This window comes from Suricata suricatta, chromosome 8 (genome assembly GCF_006229205.1).
Source record: "Suricata suricatta isolate VVHF042 chromosome 8, meerkat_22Aug2017_6uvM2_HiC, whole genome shotgun sequence".
In the NCBI taxonomy this organism is placed as follows: Eukaryota; Metazoa; Chordata; class Mammalia; order Carnivora; family Herpestidae; genus Suricata; species Suricata suricatta.
Window position 1 is genome coordinate 41,565,198 of NC_043707.1, and position 20,322 is coordinate 41,585,519.

The 20,322-nt window shown below is 53.8% G+C and overlaps 3 protein-coding genes and 1 long non-coding RNA gene across 7 annotated transcripts in view; 2 read left to right on the top strand and 2 right to left on the bottom strand.

Moving 5' to 3' along the window:
• Nucleotides 1-4,087, top strand: part of ANKRD35 (ankyrin repeat domain 35) — a 15,777-nt gene extending 11,690 nt beyond the window's left edge. Inside the window, exons 11-15 of the mRNA XM_029945782.1 lie at nt 4-152; nt 2,029-2,118; nt 2,384-2,449; nt 3,245-3,355; nt 3,887-4,087. Of these exons, the coding sequence (XP_029801642.1) occupies nt 4-152; nt 2,029-2,118; nt 2,384-2,449; nt 3,245-3,307 (368 nt within the window). The 3' untranslated portion in view covers nt 3,308-3,355; nt 3,887-4,087. The remainder of the gene's footprint in view (nt 1-3; nt 153-2,028; nt 2,119-2,383; nt 2,450-3,244; nt 3,356-3,886) is intronic.
• Nucleotides 4,088-7,619: 3,532 nt separating this feature from the next.
• Nucleotides 7,620-17,253, top strand: PIAS3 (protein inhibitor of activated STAT 3). Of its 2 annotated transcripts, none has more exons than XM_029947894.1 (14): nt 7,620-7,844; nt 10,453-10,870; nt 10,994-11,078; nt 11,296-11,346; nt 11,594-11,684; nt 12,169-12,303; nt 12,524-12,629; nt 13,219-13,292; nt 13,424-13,584; nt 14,627-14,760; nt 14,842-15,010; nt 15,174-15,307; nt 15,486-15,523; nt 16,082-17,253. In XM_029947894.1, exons 2-14 carry the CDS (start codon nt 10,456-10,458, stop codon nt 16,346-16,348), a joined length of 1,860 nt encoding a protein of 619 aa, XP_029803754.1. In that variant the 5' UTR covers nt 7,620-7,844; nt 10,453-10,455; the 3' UTR covers nt 16,349-17,253. The 2 variants fall into 2 exon arrangements, with proteins under 2 accessions (XP_029803754.1, XP_029803753.1); XM_029947893.1 differs by lacking the exon at nt 7,620-7,844 and adding an exon at nt 8,453-8,556.
• LOC115298788 lies at nt 9,485-10,076 on the bottom strand. Its single transcript, XR_003911855.1, has 2 exons — nt 9,874-10,076; nt 9,485-9,661 (listed from the first exon to the last, which is right to left on the bottom strand). It is a non-coding gene; the product is annotated as an uncharacterized LOC115298788 (long non-coding RNA).
• Nucleotides 16,841-19,772, bottom strand: NUDT17 (nudix hydrolase 17). Of its 3 annotated transcripts, none has more exons than XM_029947895.1 (7): nt 19,570-19,772; nt 19,187-19,370; nt 18,922-18,947; nt 18,683-18,775; nt 18,339-18,437; nt 17,988-18,124; nt 16,841-17,590 (listed from the first exon to the last, which is right to left on the bottom strand). In XM_029947895.1, exons 1-7 carry the CDS (start codon nt 19,759-19,761, stop codon nt 17,242-17,244), a joined length of 1,080 nt encoding a protein of 359 aa, XP_029803755.1. In that variant the 5' UTR covers nt 19,762-19,772; the 3' UTR covers nt 16,841-17,241. The 3 variants fall into 3 exon arrangements, with proteins under 3 accessions (XP_029803755.1, XP_029803756.1, XP_029803757.1); XM_029947897.1 differs by having other exon boundaries at nt 17,339-17,595; XM_029947896.1 differs by lacking the exon at nt 18,339-18,437.
• Nucleotides 19,773-20,322: the final 550 nt, after the last annotated feature.

Genomic DNA, 20,322 nt, shown 5'->3' on the forward strand with positions numbered 1-20,322 from the left:
GGCGCGGCGCGGACTTGGCGGCGCGGGCCGTGGAGCAGGAGCGCCAGGCGGCCGACGCTCGCGCGCGCTCGCAACAATTCGAGAAGACGGCCGAGGTGCTCAGAGGCAAGGTGGAGCACCTCATCGGGGCCTGCCGGGACAAGGAGGCCAAGGTGAGCGCGCCAGGCGCCATTCGGGAAGGCTCCTGGGCAGTCAAGGCTGCCTTTGTTTAGTCAGTTTCACACCCTCGGAACTGAACGCTCCTCATTGGCAAGGACCACGTGGTGTCCCCCGGGATCCGGGGTTAAGATTGGAGGTGAGGTTAAGGTATAAATCGCAGAGAGGAGGGGGATTAGGTGTTCCAACTGAGGACCCGGGGTTGCAAGCAGGGCGGCCAGAGCTGGCCTCTGCCCTGGACTATTGCGGTTTATTAGTACGTTCAGTTAAACAGTGGATACGCTGTCTCGGCCTGGAAGAGGCCTGCAGATGTGGTGGGTTCCTGTGGTTTTGCTAGGGTTCTGAGGAGGTGACTCAGGGACTGATAGGGTTACAAGAGTAGACTAGAGGCACCTGGGTGGCTCCGTCGGCTAAGGTTGGCTCAGGTCATGATCTTATAGCTTGTGAGTTCCAGCCCCCGTCGGGCTCTGTGCAGACAGCTCAGAGCCTGGAGCCTGCTTTGGATTGTGTGTCTCCCTTTCTCTCTCTGCCCCACCTCCCCCACCTCCTACCCTCCGCCCCCCCTCCCCCCATCTCTCAGAAATAAATAGGAGCGCCTGGGTGGCTCAGTCGGTTGAGCATCGGACTTTGGCTCAGGTAATGATCTCATGGTCTGTGGGTTCGAGCCCCGCGTCAGGCTCTGTGCTGACAGCTAGCTCATGAGCCTGGAGCCTGTCTTCAGATTCTGTGTCTCCCTATCTCTCTGACCCTCCCCTGCTCACGCTGTCTCTCTTTCTCTCTCCCTCCAAAAGAAATAAAACATTTAAAAATTTTGAAAAAAGAAATAAATAAACATTAAAAAAGAAAGAAAACTAGACTAGTTTGTAGCTCCTCCTTCTTCCCCTTCCTGCTTGGGGCGGGGCTATTTAAAGACAGGAGAAATTTTGTGTTGGTGTTGAAGGAAAAGATGAATGTAGACAAATGTGCAAAAGAAAATAGTGGAGAAAGGCAATGTCTGGATTTGAATTTCAGCTTCAAAACTTACCACTTGATCTTGGATGTGTTATCTAAACCTCTAAGTCTCTTATCTAGGCTTGGTCTATAATCTCATCTACAATATGGGGACAATAAAAGGATTGTCATGAGGATTACATTAATAAGATATGATATTTAAAATACTCTAAACAATTTCTTGGTAAATGGCAACTATTCACTAAATAAAAGTTAGCTGTCTTTTTTCTTATTATTGATTTTGGGGAGAGTGCAAGCAGGAGAGGGGCAGAGAGAGGGGGACAGAAGATCCAAAGCGGGCCCTGCGCTGATAGGCTGACAGCAGAGAGCCCGCTGTGGGCTTGCTCATGAACCGTGAGATCATGACCTGAGCCAAAGTTGGATGCTCAACTGACTGAGCCACCCAGGCGCCCCTCAAAAGTTGGCTATTTTTATTGTCTCTACCAGCACCGTTGCTATTACTGCTGGTTATCATTAACCAAGTGTGTGCCTCAGCCTCACAAACCACAGCGGTTTTTCTCTTTCCCTCAGTGGTCAGCAGCCACAAGTAGGTCAGGATTCAGTACAGAGTTAAGAGCACTGACTATGAGTTCAAAGAGTTCTTCGTTCAAGTCATTATTTCATTACCTGTTAGCTGTATGATTGTGACAAATGACTTAACTCAGTCTCCTTATCTATAAAATGTGAATAATAATACTTCCCTCAGAGAGGTATTATTCTTTCCAGGACAGAAGAGGAGCTGTTTTGAGTATGAATTGTGTGTAAAAGTTTCTGGCGCATAGTATGTACCCAATAAAAGGAAGCTGACCTTGACCCTGGGCGGTATCAGGGTGGGAAATGACCTGGGCCTCATCAGTTCCCTTTCTTTTCTTTTGGCCTCAGATCAAGGAATTGTTGAAGAAGCTGGAGCAACTCTCAGAGGAGGTGTTGGCAGTGCGAGGAGAGAACGCTCGCCTTGCCCTGCAGCTGCAGGTGTGTTTTGGCCCCTCAGGGAAATGGACGTTGCTAGAAGAGAGGGTGGCCCATGGCAGTGATGTATGCGTGGGGACGATTCTGGGATTTGCAGAGGCCTGGCCAGGCAGTGGGCCAGGCTGGGCCAGTGATGGGCCGAGGGGGACTCTGTGGGACAACTGACCACTTCATTCTTTGCTCATGCTATGTGTGTGGGGGGGGTGTCATGTCAGCGTGGGTGTACCGTATGGTGGGCGCATAATCTCTCACTGATGCTCACTCCCAGGATTCCCAGAAGAACCACGAAGAGATCATCTCCGCCTATAGGAAGCACCTGCTAGATGCTGCTCAGGTGAGCACGGGAGGGAGTAGGGTCGGAGAGCTAGGCAGGGGGGTATGGCATTTGGGATCCCTCCTCCTACCCGCACATGCCTGTCACTTCTTGGAAAGCTGGACTTTATTTTTATTTATTTTTTAAATTGATGTTTAGTTGTTTTGAGGGGAGGGTGCAGAGAGAGAGAGAGAGAGAGAGAGAGAGAGAGAGAGAATCCCAAGCAGGCTCCAAGTTCAGTGCAGAGCCTGACACAGAGCTGGATCTCATGAACGCGAGATCATGACCTGAGCCAGTATCAGGAGTCGGCTGCTTAGCCACCAGAACCACCAGGTGCCCCAGAAAGCTGGACTTTAGATGTTTCAGTGCTGGGTCTCTGGGTCTCATTAGGTAGCTCAAAAACAGTTGTGCGTGAATGTGAGTTGCCTTTCCTCATCAATTCCCTGATGCACTGTAAAGCCTTTTCCTGTCCCTTATGCCCTTTCTCAGTTTCATCCTGAGCCAAATGATCCTTCACCAAGGAAGAGAGGTGGGTGGCTTGTTCCTTTTTTAGGAAGAATAACAGCTACAAAGAATAGGACATCTGTTGTGCTCTGCTTCATAATCATAGCTTTTAACCTTCATAGGAGTCCTGGAAAGTAGACCTCATTATCTTCTTGTGAAGACTAGGAAACAGCCGTAGAGAGGGTCACATACTGTACACCAGGGGGCGTAGTTAGTAGAACAGCACTCCACTATACCTCACAACGATCCTTATCTCTCTCTCCCCATTTTCTGTTTTTTCATCTCCTTTTCTTTCCTTCCTGCCACTCACAGGGTTACATGGAGCAAGATGTGTACAATATCCTACTGCGAATCCTCAGCATACGGGAGGAGTGAGGTAGTTGCTGCCCGGAGGGGTGTGCGATGTCCCCCAATTTCTCCCTTGTGAGTTGTGGGTCAGGGGTGATGGGGGAAGGAGCCTGGAGAAAGGACATGCTAAAAGAGGCTTCCAGATGGGAATTGGAGTCTCCTTTGGCCCCATGTGGTGATGGCACTGGGGAGCCCTGTGGGTTGTAGAGCCTTTGAAGTGAGGTCTCTTGAGAAGACAATCTGGGGAATCACTGGGTGGAGGGGGGAGGCAGGGAGCAAGAAGACCGAAGGGGACCAACGTGGGATGGGGACAGAGACTTGCTGAGTGGCTCTCCTAAGGCCTGGGCTAGAGATGCCAGTGACAGATGGTCATGATGGCAGAGTGGCAAGGAGTTGTTTGCTAGGGTGGACTCTGTGAACCCTAGAATCTCTCCTTCACTTGCACATCATTCATTCAGAGGGTAGTCACCCCCCGACTCTTCCTGCTGCCCTTGTCCGTCTTCTCAGGTCCAGGTAGATGACATCCCCTTTAGCATCTTGGTGTGGGTGGGAGGAGGCTGAGGAGATGGAAGTGTGTGCATCTCACTCCTGAATTTCTTCTTTCAGGGAGTAAGAGTGTCTCTGATTCCCAGAGGCTCCATCAGGCTTTGGAGGATGGGGGCAGGCGTGAGGATGGCGTGGGTGGGGTTCCACCTGACATTATGGACCCCAGACCTGAGAACCTGAAGCCTGGAGTCAGCATGGGTGAGACCAGAGGAGACGCACAGAGGCCAGCTCTATGGAAAATAAAGCAGGAGGTGGTGTGGTGTTGTGTGTCCCTGTTTTCTCTATTCAAAGGCGAGTAGGGGAAGGAAACCTTTTTTTTTTTTTAAATCACCAATGGCCCCCAAAGTCAGCAGCTTTCAAACTTTGATTATGATCCATAGTAAGAAGTAACACTATATCATGGTGCATCTATGTGAAATAGTAGTCACCCTTACTATTTTCCTTCTAGGCTGTTCTTTGCTATTACTCTCCACTGAAACAAACATTGCTCCAAATACATCCGCCAATGGGTCAAGACCCACAGTTTGAAACACAGCGCTCTGGGAAAATGGAGGTGGACCCTCTAACTTTCTCTTTCTCAGATCTGTCTCTAATCTTTTTTTCTCTATCTTGTGATTCCTGAATCCTCTGTCTTTTTTTTAAGGAGGAGAGATTGAGACACCTGGATTTTTTTCTTCAAGATGTAGAATCTAAAATATTTGTGTGTCAAACCAGACATATAGAGCTGAGGCCCAAGGGCTCACACGGTCCGTGTTCTTTGCCCAGGTATAAAGAAGGGTGAAAAGTCTGATCCCGGGGAAAGGGATACACAGAGCTGACTTCTCTCCAGTTCTCAGACTGAAAAAAAATGTATCTATCTTGGCCACTATGGGTCTCCTCCCCTGCCTGCCCTTCCACCAGCCAGACTGCTAGGTGTGAGAGAGGCAGCAAGTTCCTCCCCAGTCTGGAACTGTGGGTGTGGATCCTTCCTTGGTCCTTCTCCCGGCCCACCCCCTGCTGGGTTACGCTGGGTGGGAGGCCACAGTTTGGCAGTAAACAGCCTGACTGGGCTGAGGGGAGAGTGGGGAGGGGCTGCTGTGAAGACCAGGGTGCTGCAGGGCCTGGCTCCAGGGTTTGGTCCAGAAGAGAGCTGCAGGGTGTCAATCCTGTCCTAGAGAGGATGAGGGTCGGCTTTGGGATTTGTTGGAATGGGCACAGGACTGCTTCCAGGCAGGAAGGATGGAGACCGGAGGGGTTGATGGAGAAGGAGAGGGTACCGCTGCCAGAGGAAGAGCATCAGAAAGATTCGAATCATTTCTATGAAGGGAACAGAACCTTTCTTTCCCTTCCTGCGGTTACCAAAGAATATCAAAAGACTGTTACAATCCTTATTATTTATGGAGTGTGGGGTGGGAAGAATGGAGAAACTTGAGAGAGGGGTCAAGACAGGGGGAGATGATTTGGCCAAGTTCAAGTAGGAGTCAGGAAGCAGCTTTGGTAACGGAAGCTGATCCCAGGATGGCTGAGTTATGGGAACAGGCAGTGATGTTAATGCTAACACAGGATGGAATGTTCTCCAGCCCCTGGTCTTCCCAAACAGTGTCCTTCTGAACAACCCCATAAACTCTTATCCCAACAGCCCCAAGCCCTGAAATTTTCCTTGTTTTCATAAATAAATCTTTCTGTCCCAAAGTAACTCTAGTCCTAATTTTGCCCCCATCCCTCCTAGGCTGTCTGCTGAATGGGACTTGGGTAGGGACTTCGGACTCCTGTTTTTGCTCCCCCCTTGTTCTTCAGGCTTCAAATGTTGGAGTATATGGGTGAGAGGAGGTGAAGTTTGGTTGCCACGATGGCATCAGACTATGGCTTTGAATGTCTCCAGTCCAGAACTTAGTCCTGATTCAGAGTCTCCCTCCTTTGCCTGATAACATTAATTCATTAAAGTGATATTGAATGAGTCTACTATGGGCCAGGCTCAGACGAGAGAGTGAACATCTCAGAAAAGATTCTTGTCCTTACAGACTTGTCCTGGTTCCTACTTCTCAGTTTTCCTGTAGGGATGCTGGAACTTACAACCTCCAATTACTCCCTTCTTTAGGAAACTACTAGGATTCAAGGTGTGGTTGACTTCCTTTTTTTCTTTGACATTTTTACAGCTTTAATGAATTATGACTGCCATTCAGTAAACTACACGTACTTAATGTGTACAATTTGATAACTTTTGACATATGTGTATACTCATACATAACACCCATCACACAATCAAGATAATGAACATAACTCCCAAACAATCAACCTTCTTTTTTTTATCCTTCCCTCCAAATCACTGAAAATTCTAGAAGATACAAACTAGTCCATAGTAACTTCTTAAGAAAAGTTTATTTATTTCGAGAGAGAGAGAGAGAGAGGGAGAGAGCACATCCACAAGAGGGACAGGGACAGAGCGAGAGAATCCCAACCAGGGTCTGCACTGTCAGCACAGAGCTCAAACTCACAAACCATGAGATCATCACCTGAGCCAAAGTCAACGCTAAACAGACTGAGCCACCCAGGCATCCCCATAGTCACTTTTGATCTATATGACTGAGCAGAACAAAAAAATGAGCTTAGGGACTGACAAAGACTCAAGTGTTGCAAGGGGCAATTGGAATTTAGAACCAAATACTTGAGCTTGAGTTTAGCTTGAGGTCTTACTTTGCTGGCAGCAAACAGCAAGGAAAGAACCTGAGTGTCAGGAGGGGGTGCACGTCTTACCCAGGGACAAAATCCCCAAGGTACTTGGTAATGGTCCAATTCAACAGGTACCTGGGGATATTGGTAGGCTTGAACCTTCATTCTTGTGGTTTGGGTGGGGTCTCACGGGAATGATTATACTGAAGTTTAATCTAAATAAGATGGTTATTTATATTATTTATTAAAGTGCTATTTTATACCAATTATAAGTGTTTTTTGTTGTTTGTTTTAGAGAGAGAGCAAATGTGAGTAGGGCAGAGGGGCAGAGAGAGAATCCTAAGCAGGCTCCACACTGAGCCGATCGTGAGCCTTCATCCCATCACCCTGGGATCATGACCTCAGCCCACATCAGGAGTCTGACTCTCAGCTGATCAAGCCACCCTGGCAGCCCTTGCCAAGTACAGGTTTAACAGTCTTGCAGTGGCTGCTAAACTGAGCTCCTGAAAGGCTTTTCATGTCCTCAGCGCCTAACAATCTCTGAACAGTATTCAAATGTTTGTTGAACAAATGACACTGTTGCTTGGGTCCCAGCCAACTAACTGTAAAATGCTATGCGTTTTCCTAGTATCTAGTTTGGGTAAAAGGCTCAAAAATTGAGTGATTAGCTTGGTTGAGAATTGGGTCTCTGGAAGGTCAGAGGCTTTGAAGAAGAGCAAGTAGTTTAGAGAGGGGAAGAGGGATGACTCATTTGGGTAAGAAAACCTCCCATCTGTTTACCTTCAGCTACACCAACGGCGTGGGGGCTCTGGTGACAGTCTGTGTATTCCGGCTAGGGGGTGAGGGACCCCAGGTAGAGTCAGGGCTCAGGTACACTTTGGATTCTAGTAGCTCAGGCTTTCCCCCAGGGAGAAGAGTCTCATTCCAAATAGGAACCTCTTGGAGCGGGCCGATCCCGGTCCCCCCGGGTCTTCCTTGCAGCACGAATCCACCCCGGTGCACACCAGCGCAAGGAGTCAGAGGACCAGCGAGGAGGAGATGCAAGAAGGTCCTACCTTCGGATCCACTCGCTGGAGGAGTTAATCTCTCAGCGCCGGGCTGGGAGTCCCGCCCCCTCCCGCCTTAGACTCCGCCCCCTCCCTCAGTCTCCGCAGCCCCGGCGGGCTCGCTCCGGAGGGGGCGGCCTGAGCCCCAGCGCTGGGCCGGGCGGAGCTCCCGTCCGGGCGGAGCTGCGGCTGCAGCGTCCAGCTGCCGGACCGACCTCCAGCGTCGTAGACCGCGGGGAGCGGCGCGGGCCCCCCTCCCCCCACCTCCCCAGCTCACCCTCCGAGCTTCTCGAGCCCCCTCCCCGCTCCCTGCAACTGTGCTGGTAAGTCCCGCTCATCGCACCAAACTTTTTTTCTGCTGCCAAGTCGGAGTCCTACGGCGGAACCACGAGCAACACTGTAGTGGGTTGGTGGCGGGGTGGGGGTAGGGGCGAAGGATTGAGGATCGCCGTCTTGAAACGAACTGTTCCCAACTGCATCGCTTCTCTGGATGGATCAGATCTCACTCATTTCCCGAGTTGGCAGAACTCTTGACTTTAGCCGGCTAAACTTGTGGAGGGGAAGATGAGGGTATTCGCTCCAACTTCGCCACCCCTCCCCCATTTCTCTGAGCTTTAGCAGTTCTCGATACTTTCCCTCCATATTTCAAGTACCTCTGGCTCCCTAAAAACTCATCCCCTCCCAACTTCGGCGTGGCAAAGCTGCCTCCCCCAGGCACTTTGGGTTCCGCCCCCTCTCCAGTACCCCTGGGGACCCCGCGATCTTTCGGGCTACGCTCCCTCCGGTCTTGCACCGGGGCCAAAGACGTGCAGGGGCTGGGTCCAGCCGTGGAGGGAGGGGCCGAGGCTGGGGCCTGTCCGGAGCCGGGCGGGCGGGGCCGGGAAGGGGAGGTGTAGGGGGCCGGACGGGGCGGAGCAGGCGGCATTTGCGGCCGGCGCCGGGGTGGAGAGTTGTGCGCCGGTCCCTGGGCCTGAGCTCGGGCTCAGGCTCGGGCGCCTGCGATGTCTCAAGATGGCGGAACTGGGCGAATTAAAGGTATCGGCCCCCTCCCCCATCCCCATCTGGACTGAGCCCGGCGGAACGCCGAGTCGGGGAAGCAGCCGAGACGGGGTGCTGAGGGCTCGGGAGGGAGCTGGAGACGTGGCGGCGACCGGCTGCCGTGGGTGGGAGAGAAGCGGCTGTGGGCGAGGACCGCGCTGCGGCTGGGCTCCGGGGGCGGGGCCGCGGGGCAGATGTAGGGGTGGGGCCGAGGGGAATTGCAGCTGTTGGGGGCCGAGGCTCAGGGGGCGGGGACGCGGGGTAGAAGTCGGGTTTGGTAGTAGGGGCGGAGGTGAGAGGAGGGCGAGGGGTGAAAGCTGCTGTAGAAGCTTAGGAGGCGCGTCGATCGAGGCCAAGAGATGCGACAGTAGGGGGCAGATGTGGGAATGGGACTGGGGGGCAGGTGTACGGGAGGCTCCTCGGGGACATGCTGGTTGGAGGCTTTGGGGCTGCTCCCGGGTTCCGAGCCTGGGGAAGCACCAGTAGGCGGCTGAGATCTAGGAGGCGGGGCTGTGCGGGTGGCTAGATCGAGGGGTGGGGCCGAAGCCTCCCGGAGGCTGAGACCGAGGTGAATCGGTGTCTTGGGGCAGAGACCGGAGACGTGGAGGAGTGTGAAACTATGGGGTAGAGAGGGGGAGGTTCTTGACAAAACTAATGGAGAACTAAAAACGGGACAGAGGAAATAAGGGTGGGGAGAAAGGTAGAAGAACACGTTTTTCATCGCATTCCTCAAAAGGGGTCCAAAACCCTAAAACCCCCTGTGAGGGGGAGAACTGGGGAAGGCTAGCAAGGCCTGCCCATGCCAAAGTCTCCCAGAGATTCACGGGAGAGTGTCCTTTAAGGAGAAAGCTTTTTGTCCCCTCCTACTGCCACAGTCTTGGGGGCAACCATATCTGAGGACATGTCACCGAACCTTACGAAACCATTGGGTTCATCCCCCTGCCTCCTGGCTTTATTCTGCCCTTTTGAAATGGAGCCATACTTCTTGGTGGGCTTGAGGTCTAATGCCCTGGGCTCAGCTGCCTTTAAGGGGAACTTGCGGTTCTGTCCTGTCCTCTTCCCCCACTTTGGAGGGGAAAGACCTTCGTGTGTTCTCTACTCTCTAAGTAGAAGAGAGACAGGATATTAGTTCTTAGCAGGTGGAGTAAACAGGTAGGTAATCAAGGAGGTAACCTGGATGCAGTGATTTACCATTAAGCCCTTCACCCCAGGATTTTGTTCCCTATCTCCCTGAAAAATAGGACTGAGGGAGGGGTGCTTATGTAAATAATGCGTAGGAAGGATTTGGGGGAGTTACACACATTGAACCCTGACCTGGAAACGCTGGCCACAAAAGGTTCAGGGCCTTGGAAATAGCCGAGGTGGACTGAGGTGTTGGGAGGGGTTTACCGTGGGGGCACAATCCTCCAGCCAACTGTCCCCTTTCTTCGCTGTGGGGCCGTCTGGCCTGAATCCCCTTCTCCCCCTCCTTCTTCCTGTCTCCTCGCTTCTTCCCCAGGAAGCTCGATGGGTCTGAGATTCTGAAAAAGAGCAGGAGCGGAGATAAGCAGCTTAAAGGAGCATGTAGGCTCAAGGCAGGGATGGGGAGAGGAGGCCATAGTGGATTCAGAGAGGTGTGCATGTGGATGGCATGCCGCCTGCCCCCTGCCCCACCTGGCCATCTTAGGGGCATAGGAGATAGGGCTACACCCACTCTGGGGGGGCTGGTGGTAAGGTTGAACTGAGGGTTGCTGAAATGGGACTGAGACGTCCTTTGGGCCAAGTTGGCTGTCGGGCTGTCACCCACTGCAGAACATCTTTCTGATGAGTGCAGGGCCAGAAGTAGGCATAGCCTCTTGGGTAGCTCGGCCTGGCATCGTTGGCAGGATTCTCAAGTGTCTGTGTTCTCCACAGCACATGGTGATGAGCTTCCGGGTGTCTGAGCTTCAGGTGCTGCTCGGCTTTGCTGGCCGCAACAAGAGTGGACGGAAGCACGAGCTCCTGGCCAAGGCCCTGCACCTGCTCAAGTCCAGCTGCGCCCCCAGCGTCCAGATGAAGATCAAAGAACTCTATCGTCGACGCTTCCCCCGAAAGACCCTAGGGCCCTCTGATCTCTCCCTGCTCTCTCTGCCCCCGGGTACCCCTCCTGTTGGCTCACCTGGTCCTATGGCTCCCATTGCCCCGGCCCTCTTGGCCCCCAGCCCCCTGCTGGGCCCCAAGCGGGAAGTAGACATGCATCCGCCTCTGCCCCAGCCTGTGCACCCTGACGTCACCATGAAGCCATTGCCCTTCTATGAAGTCTATGGGGAGCTCATCCGGCCTACCACCCTTGGTATGGCTCTGTCTTCCTCCACCTTCCTCCTCCCTCTGTGCCTCTTGCCCAAGCCTTTCTTAGCTTTTAGTCCCATGGGAAGGGAAGCCTGGGTCGGGAATAACCACCTCTCTGTGTCCCCAGCGTCCACTTCCAGCCAGCGGTTTGAAGAGGCGCACTTTACCTTCGCCCTCACGCCCCAGCAAGTGCAGCAGATTCTCACTTCCAGGTAGAGATCTCCCCACTGAATGACCTGGGCTGTTACCCCTCACTCTCTTCTCTCCTGCCCTGTTCTCCTGCCTGTCCATCCTCCTGTACCTGCTTTGTCTCTCATTCTCTGGTGTGTCTCTTCTGTGTCCCCTGGACATTTAACTTTCTGTGTCTCTGTTCAGCCCTGCTTTCCAGGGGCCACATCCTGACATGTCTCCCTCTCCTTCTTGTCACAGAGAGGTTCTGCCAGGAGCCAAATGTGACTATACTATACAGGTGCAGCTAAGGTGCGTTGACCCTCCCCTCTCCTTCTGGGCCGGGCTCCCATTGGGAGTGGGAATGAAATAAGGGTGTGATAGATCCTGCCAGGGGCTAACCCGGCTCTGCTACATCCACTCCAACCCTGGGACTCCTGTTGGATGCTGAGGGCTACAGATATCTGTGACTGGCTGACTGAGATCCTCAGTCTTTCCACCACCTGCAACTCAAGAAAGCATCTCCCCCACCATTTCCTCTTCTCTCATCTCTTACCAGGTTCTGTCTCTGTGAGACCAGCTGCCCCCAGGAAGATTACTTCCCCCCCAACCTCTTTGTCAAGGTCAATGGGAAGCTATGCCCCCTGCCGGTAAATGTTCTTTTTTTCTGGCCGTAACCTTTTCCCTGTTTCAGTTCTTGAATGTCCACTACAAACCTATTAGGAAAGAGACACGCCTACTACAGTGCCTGGTACATCGTGGGTACTCAGTTTACTGATCGATCAATATAATCTAGAGGCTACTAAGATAGGGCTGATACACAGTGTTCTGTCAGGATTCGGAGGAGGGACATTTGTTCCAACCCAAAGGTTCAAGGAATACTTCTCTGAAGTGATGATCTCAGAGCTGAGAGTTGGAAGAAGTGGGGTGTCCCTTTTCTTTCCAATCAGGAACTCAGTGAGTTGGTCCATTTCTTTGGCCAATGAATAAGCTCTCCTTCCTCCCCAGGAGTAAACCCCACCCACAACCCTAGATAGTACTCTAGTTTTGGGGCCCCCTTCTCCTTGGTCACTGAGTAAGCTGGCCTTCCCTCCAGGAAGTGAGTAGCCTGAGAGACCTCCCTCCATTCCCCAGGGTTACCTTCCCCCTACCAAGAATGGGGCTGAGCCCAAGAGGCCCAGCCGCCCCATCAACATCACACCCCTGGCTCGACTCTCGGCCACCGTTCCCAACACCATCGTGGTCAACTGGTCCTCTGAGTTTGGACGGGTGAGCAGGGCTGAGGCAGGGAGCCTGGAGAAGCCTGCAGGGTGTGAGGGGGTGCCATCCGGTGTCTCGGGTTGGGGAAACAAACACCTTCCTCTTTATGGATCTTTCTGCCTTAACCCGCTGTCTCTGGTCCTCATGGGACAAGGCGTTGGGGTGCTGGTGGTGGGGGTGGCGGTGATGTGCAGAGCAAATGCTAATCGCCTCCCCTGCCTCCACGTAGAACTACTCCTTGTCTGTGTACCTGGTGAGGCAGCTGACTGCAGGGACCCTTCTACAGAAACTCAGAGCAAAGGGTATCCGGAACCCAGACCACTCTCGGGCACTGAGTAAGGTCCTGCCCCTCTTCCCACTCTGATTTGGATCCAAGTCTTCTTGGTCCTCCAGACTTTATCGGCAAACCCATACTCCCCCTGTGACAATATACCCAACCTCTCACAGGAACCCTCCCCCTCCCCCTCCCCCCTTACCAATCTTCATGGCTGAGAAGTCAGACCACTCCCAGGCCCTGAGTGACACCCTCTCACTCTCCGTTATACATCTGCTTTGTGCGTCCCAGATCCGGCCTCCAGCTCTGCTGGCATATGGCGTCTTGAGAGTGGGAAGAGTCCAAGGATCATCTAATCTAACCCTCTTTTGGTGCTTCAGTTCCCTCTAAGGCATCTCTGCCAAAGTGTCACCCAGCTATATTTAAGCATCTTTGGGGAAGGGGAAATCTCTCCCGGACACCCAGCCTTCATGTGATCTTACGCTGGCCTCCAAAGACCACCTCCATGTGGCATCCCACTGGTCCCCAGAGGCACTCGGCCCAGCTGCCTCTCGCTCGGCCAGAGCCATCTGCTTCTGGCCTCACCACCCCCCGGGGGCTTCATCTCCTGCTTTGCTGACCCCGTGGCTCTGGCCTCATTCTTGTTGCAGTCAAGGAGAAATTGACCGCTGACCCGGACAGTGAGGTGGCCACTACAAGTCTCCGGGTGTCACTCATGTGCCCGGTGGGTATAAGGGAGATGAGAAGGGAGGTTGGTTGGGTTAAACTCCAGACCCCGATAAGGGCTCCTGGGGCTACTAGAGTGAGGCTTCCCAGGATGGGGGGACTGTGACAAGAGCGCTTGTCTCCTCTCAGCTAGGGAAGATGCGCCTGACGGTCCCTTGTCGTGCCCTCACCTGCGCCCACCTCCAGAGTTTCGATGCTGCCCTTTATCTCCAGATGAATGAGAAGAAGCCAACATGGACGTGTCCTGTGTGTGACAAGAAAGCTCCTTATGAATCTCTTATCATTGATGGGTAGGTTTGCTCTGCATCCTGCTCCGTTTTACGATTGACATCGACTAGGAACCCTCCCATCTAACAGATCAGGATAGCTTCTTCCCTTCTGTGAAGCCCAGCTCTTAACCTGTCCGTCCCTTTATATGTATAAATGTAATTTATCCTCTTTATAATGTACAGCTGACCCTTGAACAACCCAGGTCTACTTATACACAGATTTTTTTCAATATAGTCCAGTAAATATCAATGGTATTTTCCCTTCTTGATGATTGTAATATTTTGTTTAGCTTGCTGTGTTGTAGGAATACAGTACATAATACACATAACATACAAAATAATGTGTTGATTGTTGAGGTTAATGGTCAGGCTTCTGGTCAACCGTGGGCTATTGGTAATTAAGTTTTGGGGGAGTCAAAAGACGTCCATGGATTTTTTATTGTGTGAGGTTAGTGCTTTTACCCCCTGTGTTGTTCAGGGTCAACTCAGATTTCCAACACTGAGGATCTACTGCATGAGGCATCGTGCTGAGCGCATTGCATGCCTCATCTCACTGAGTGCTCATAATTAACCCTGTGAGATGGATCTTGTCATTCCAGGTGAGGAGGCTGAGGCCTAGAGAGATGATCTTGCTCAAAGTCACCATTGTTAGTGAGTGGCAGAGTCCGTGTTCTGAACTGTTACAACGTATCGCCTATAACAACTACCTGACCTCTCACTGGCAAAAATGTTCTTTTGAGCATCTGGATGTGCCCTCATCCCAGTGCCCTCATTAAGATGATATATGAAGTGCTTTATCTCTGCTCCTTTGTCTTGTCCCAAGTACATGGAATAACGTGCTTAGAATGTATTTTTTGGAAAACGTAGCATTTAAAGTTTGCAGAGCTCTTTTATATACTTTATTTGATTCTGACAACTCAAGAGAGGTGAGTAGGGGTGAATAATATCCCCGTTTCACAGATGAGGAAACTGAGGTTCAGGAAGGTGAGTCCGAGAACTTACTGGCTGCTGTTCCCAGCCATCTCCCAGCCTCATGAATGCCCGTATCTCCCTCTTCCCCCAGCTTATTCATGGAGATACTTAACTCCTGTTCGGATTGTGATGAGATACAATTCATGGAAGACGGATCCTGGTGTCCAATGAAACCCAAGAAGGAGGCATCTGAGGTTTGCCCCCCGCCAGGGTATGGGCTGGATGGTGAGTGACCCCCTATCCCCCAGCCGAACTGAGCCTTGGATGGCCTCTTCTCTGAGACCCAGTCCCTCTTACCACCCATAGGCCTCCAGTACAGCCCAGTCCAAGATAGCAGCCCATCAGAGAATAAGAAGAAGGTGGAAGTTATTGATCTGACGATAGAGAGTTCATCAGATGAGGAGGACCTGCCCCCGACCAAAAAGCACTGCCCTGTCACCTCAGCTGCCATTCCTGCTCTCCCAGGAAGCAAAGGGTATGAGAAATAGGCTGGGGCTGCAGCAGCAGGGGCAGAGGAGGAGGTCAGGAGTGCTTTCTGATCCTGGACAGAGCCTTGGGCAGTGAGGGGACTGAGGAGGCTGAGCTGGGCGAGGGCGTGTGTGTGGTTCGCAGCTGCCCAGCTCCTCCTCTCTCCTCAGAGTCCTGACATCGGGTCACCAGCCACCTTCGGTGCTACGGAGTCCTGCTGTCGGCACGCTGGGTGGGGACTTCCTGTCCAGTCTCCCTCTACATGAGTACCCACCCGCTTTCCCGTTGGGGGCTGATATCCAAGGTAGGACACTGATCATGAGGCTGGCTCCGCCCTGCCACCGCCCTCACACCAGATCAGAACCACTGATCCTTTTCAAAGCCTTCCGCTGTCTTGCAGAGGGCTACAATCCAAGGGGTTTTTGTTTGGGCCATAAAGGGGTCAGACAAGAGGTTGATCGTGATTTTTCTTTTCCTACCAGGTTTAGACTTATTTTCTTTCCTTCAGACTGAGAGTCAGGTAAGTGGTCCCTTCTCCCATGAAGATCAAAGATCCCTGTAGCTCGCTTTCTAGGCACTGATGAGCCCCTCCCCTTCATTTTCCCCTGAGAACTGAATCTGTGTCTCTGTGAGGGAAGATGGGAGCTGGGGGGCGGCTGCAGGCACTTTATTTGCCTCCTAGGCCTCACTGGTGCTTCCGCAGGGTCTCACCCATGTCTTCTTCGATCCCTTGTCACTGTTCGGTCCCCAGAGATTTTAGAATTCTGCCTCTGACTGCTCATCCCCTCCCCCCCAACCCATGTGCAATTGAGCGCCATGCCTGCCCCAGCCGGACATTCCACACATTTCAGACGCCCACAAGGCCTAGAACCTAGCAGGCTGGAGGCGCTGTCTCAAGGCAGGGAAGAGGGTAGGGTGTGGGGAAGCAGGGCAAAGAAAGACAGTCTCTACTGCTTCCCAGAGGCTGCCTTGGGATCTGGAGGGCTTGAGTTCTCCCTGGCTGTTTCTGAGATGAGTGATGGGGAGGCCGGGTGAGGTCAGGAGAAAAATCTTAAACTGTGCCCTTGGTTCCTCCCAGCACTATGGTCCCTCCGTCATCACCTCGCTAGACGAACAGGATGCCCTTGGCCACTTCTTCCAGTACCGAGGGACCCCTTCCCACTTCCTGGGCCCACTAGCCCCCACATTGGGGAGCTCTCACCGCAGTGCCACTCCAGCACCCCCTCCTGGCCGCGTCAGTAGCATTGTGGCCCCTGGGGGGGCCTTGAGGGAGGGGCATGGAGGGCCCCTGTCCTCAGGTCCCTCTTTGACTGGATGCCGGTCAGACATCATTTCCCTCGACTGAGTCCTTTGGATTATGGAAACTTCACTGAGCAAGTATGCTGTGGGGTCCAGACCCCTGGCCACCTCAGCCCCTCGGGGGGCTTTGGCCAAAGGCCAGAAAGACTTTCATGGATGCCTGGTTTGGGCCTTATCTCTACGAGGCCGGCACCCAAAGGGTTAATATTTAACCTCTTTTTAAGGACGTCTGGGTTCTATTTTTGGAAATGTTCTTTAGATGGCTGGCACATTCCTTTGGGCATGTTAACCTAGGCAGTGGGAAGCACACATGATTGGGGGGTGAGCTGAAGGAAGGGCTGAGTCCACTAGAGCCTGGGGGGTGGGGGGCTGGGCAGGGGCCTTTCTCTTGTCTCCCAGATGCCCTCTCTTCCCCAAACTGATGGTTCTGTTCCTTCCCTCCCCGCGTCCACTGTCTCTTCATGTCCATTCCGTTCTCTTTGGCCAAACAGATAGGTGGAGAAGCTAAGACAGGCCGACATATGGACAGAGAACTCTATTTTGGGTTTCAGATTTTTTTTTGTACATAAACAAGAAAAACCAAAATACTCCAAAGATGACTTTCCCTGCTTCCTACTTCCCAGTATGACTGCGGAGGAGATAGGGCCTTAGCTCTGGACCCCTGGGGTTGGGGAGCAGGGCCTGGCCTACTGCCTGGGTCTCTATTTATATATTTAAGTTCACAATGTGGCTATTGACTGACCAGCCTGGGGCCTGAGCTTTTAAAGGCCCCTGGCCCCGTGCTGAGGTCTGGCTAATCCTGCACCTTTTCGGGGAGGTGGGGGGACCTTCCCGCTCTCCCCAGCCTCCTTTTTCAGGCTCCTCTGCGGCCTGGGAATTATGTTGTAATTCTACTTTTTATCCCCAAAGTTGTAGCAAAGTTCTCACCCACAATAAAGGTCATGAATGTTCTGTGAATGTCTCCAGAGGTGGGCAGGGGAGGGAGTTCTGCACCTCACTTTCCAGATCCCTGGTTGGGGGGAACCATTCTTGCGTGCAGGCCCTGGGTCTGCTTTCACGTGGTGGTGGTGGGGGGTCCCACTGAGCATTTCCAGGAGCACTCTTCCCTCTCCTCCCCCGAGAAGCCAAGGCCTTTACTTGCCCAGATGTTGAAGCCAGAGCCTGAGGGCAAACTTGGTCCCTGAGCTGACCCTCTCGATGCCTTCTGCCGCCGTGGTTGGGGTCGTCCGCAGCAGCGTGGATGTGGGCAAGGCCAGATGACGAGCTCTTCCGTCCTCCCCTAGCTCCACTGCGCTGCACAGTGACAGCCCCTGTCTGGGCTGTGCCTTGTGGCTTAGCCCATTTCACTGAGTCCTCCCGGCCACACCAGGAGAGGGCTGGCTGGGCAGGTGTGACCTCATTTTACAGAAAGGGACAGGTTCAAGGCAGGGGTTAAATGACTTGCCCCTTCGGAAGAGTGGGAGTTGAACTCAGGTGGTCAGTGCCAGCCAGTCAGAGCAGGAACCCTTGGACTTGGAGGGACAGTGTCTTTGATCTCATGTGCTCTCTTCATTATCAACAGACCCACCCGCTCCCTAAATCTCCCCCCACTACGCAGAATTCTCTCCCAAGGAGGGGAGGGAGGTGGAACTTCCCAGTGAGTCTGTGTTGGTTATTTGGAGGGTCAGGAAGAAGCTCTTACTTACGGGACAGAGGGAGGTAGCTCCCGGGGCAGATGTCTGGGTGTCTCTGTCCCATTCTCTGTGGCAGCCACAACAGCTGCTATATCTGGTCCCAGCCACATGAAGGCGCTCACCTCACTTGGGTTTGGTTGGATCCGGGCCTGGGGCCAGACATGTGGATCCCTCAGCCACGGCCTCTCTCAGGAGGCCTGTTCTTGACCGCAGCCTGCCCATCCGTGGAATGGAGAGAGAATTGGGGCAGGGGCAGGGGCTATTGGGTTTCTTGGTTATCTCTGATCCCTCCCCACCCCGCCATCTTAGTCACAGAACCAGGCTTCTGGGCCTCCTGAGCCCTTCCTGCACTGCCGGCCCTACCTGTAGCTGCTGCTGTGACTCTCGGGAGGCCACGAGTAGATAGAGAATGATGTGATGGTATTTGGGGGGCCCCCAGCTCAGCCTGGGAGGGTACGCAGACTAAGAGAAGAATACAGCAAAAGTGAGAACTCCTGGTCTCTTTCTGAGACTAAATACAGCTGAGGAAGTAGAGGGCAGAGACGGTGTAGGAGGGACACAGGTGGAGCTGATAGATTTGGGGACTCCAAATTCCCTCCCCCCACCCCCTAATGTTTCCCCTGTGGCCCAGGCAGGTAGGACTCAGAAGACATTGTTTAGGGCTCTTGGTTAAATAGGAAGGGACCTTTACCACATTCCTGTCTCACCTCCCATAATCCCAGAGGGACCCAGGAGAACTGGCCCTGGGGCAGCTGTAGTCCACTTTCCTCCTGGAGCTCCCGCAGCCCTCCGTCCAACAGCTGGGAGGGAGAGAGGGCAGGTCAGAGGGCAGGTGCCCGACTTGGCCAAGTCCTTTGTTTGCCCCTCCCTCAGCCCACACCCTAGGCAGCCCCAGAGGTCTCGGGGTTTGTGGGCAGGGTGAAGGGTGGGTCAGCAGTTTGGTCACCTCTTCATCAGGTTCCACGTGCCCACCTGCAACAACATTGGGACCAATTGGTAAGTGGTGGTGTTCCTGGCCAGGGACCCCCCCACCCCCACCAAGTCTTCCCACCACTCCCTCCTCCTGTGGGCACAGATGCCCCTGTGATCCTTCGTGAAAAGGGAACCTACCCCGTTTCTGGGCCTGGTTCCTTCTGAAACTGGGAATAACACTGTTGGGTGAAGGGCCACTTTCTTCCCCGGACTTGGGATCTTGTCCTCAGGGCACTCACCTGGGGGTACCCAGAGGTTGGGAGAAACGCGGAGGGTGCGTGTCCTGCGCGTTAACAAGATGGCCTGGTCGCTGGACTGCAGAAGGACGGCCACACCCAGATCCACACCTCGATTCCTGGGCAGCTCGGCCCCCCGAGCCCTGAGCTGCTGGTCCAGGGCCGCAAAAGGGCAGAAAGGGGGTCGCTGGCGGGAGGGAGCCGTTAGGGTTAAGGCTTCAGAAGCCGGGCAAAAGTCGGGCAACACCACGCGATGAGGAGGAGGTCGAGTCGGGGCGATCCTTGCACACCAGGCCCCTTCCGCCAGTTCCCGCCCTACCCGTCTCCCCTTCCCCCTTCGACTCTTCACTCCTGCCCCCCACCCCCCGCGTGCCCCTTCTCCGGACCTGGAGCGGAAGCCTGGCCCAGGCGCCTGGGAACGGCTGGTCCGAGAGGACGAGTCGTCCTTGCTTCCAGGCGCAGTGCGCGGGCCACCGCCCAAGCCCCGGCCCGGCGCCCAGGAGGCCGCACACGCTCTGGGCGAAGCTCGGCGACTCCGAGCGCCCGGACACGAGCAGCAGCACCCGCGCCGCTGCCATGTCGTCCCTCAGGGACCGCGGCCCGCGGGGCGCCCTCTGCTGGCCCAGCGGCGCCGCACCTTCTCCGGCCTAGCGCCTCGGGAAACAGGCAGAACACTCGGGGTGAGACACGGGTGCAGTGCCGTGTTAGTAAGTGACAAAGAAAGAAACCTCTAAGTCCTCAGCTCCTCTTTTCCTCCCCTCTTCTGTGTTTAGAAGCGTGATCCCAGGCTGATCTTTCAACTCCCGGGTCCCCTTCCCCCGCCAGCCGTGGGCTGGACTCTGAGCCCTGCTCCAGCGCTCCGCGCGCTCGTCTCCCGCAGCAGGTACCGCCGCGACTTCGTTAGTTACGAGTCTCCTCGCCAGACACTCAGGGAGAATTTCTGACACCTCCCCTGTCTTTCTCGCTCACATGGCAACCCGATGCAGCGGATTCTACCTCCCTGAACTTTCTTAAATCCGCGTCTTGCTCTCCAGCCTCCATTGCTCCCGGTCCAAGCCTGCCTCATCGTCTGAGATAATATCTGTCTCCAAAATAGTCCTCCCCCGCACCGATTCATTCTCTAGGGTGCTTCCAGAGCG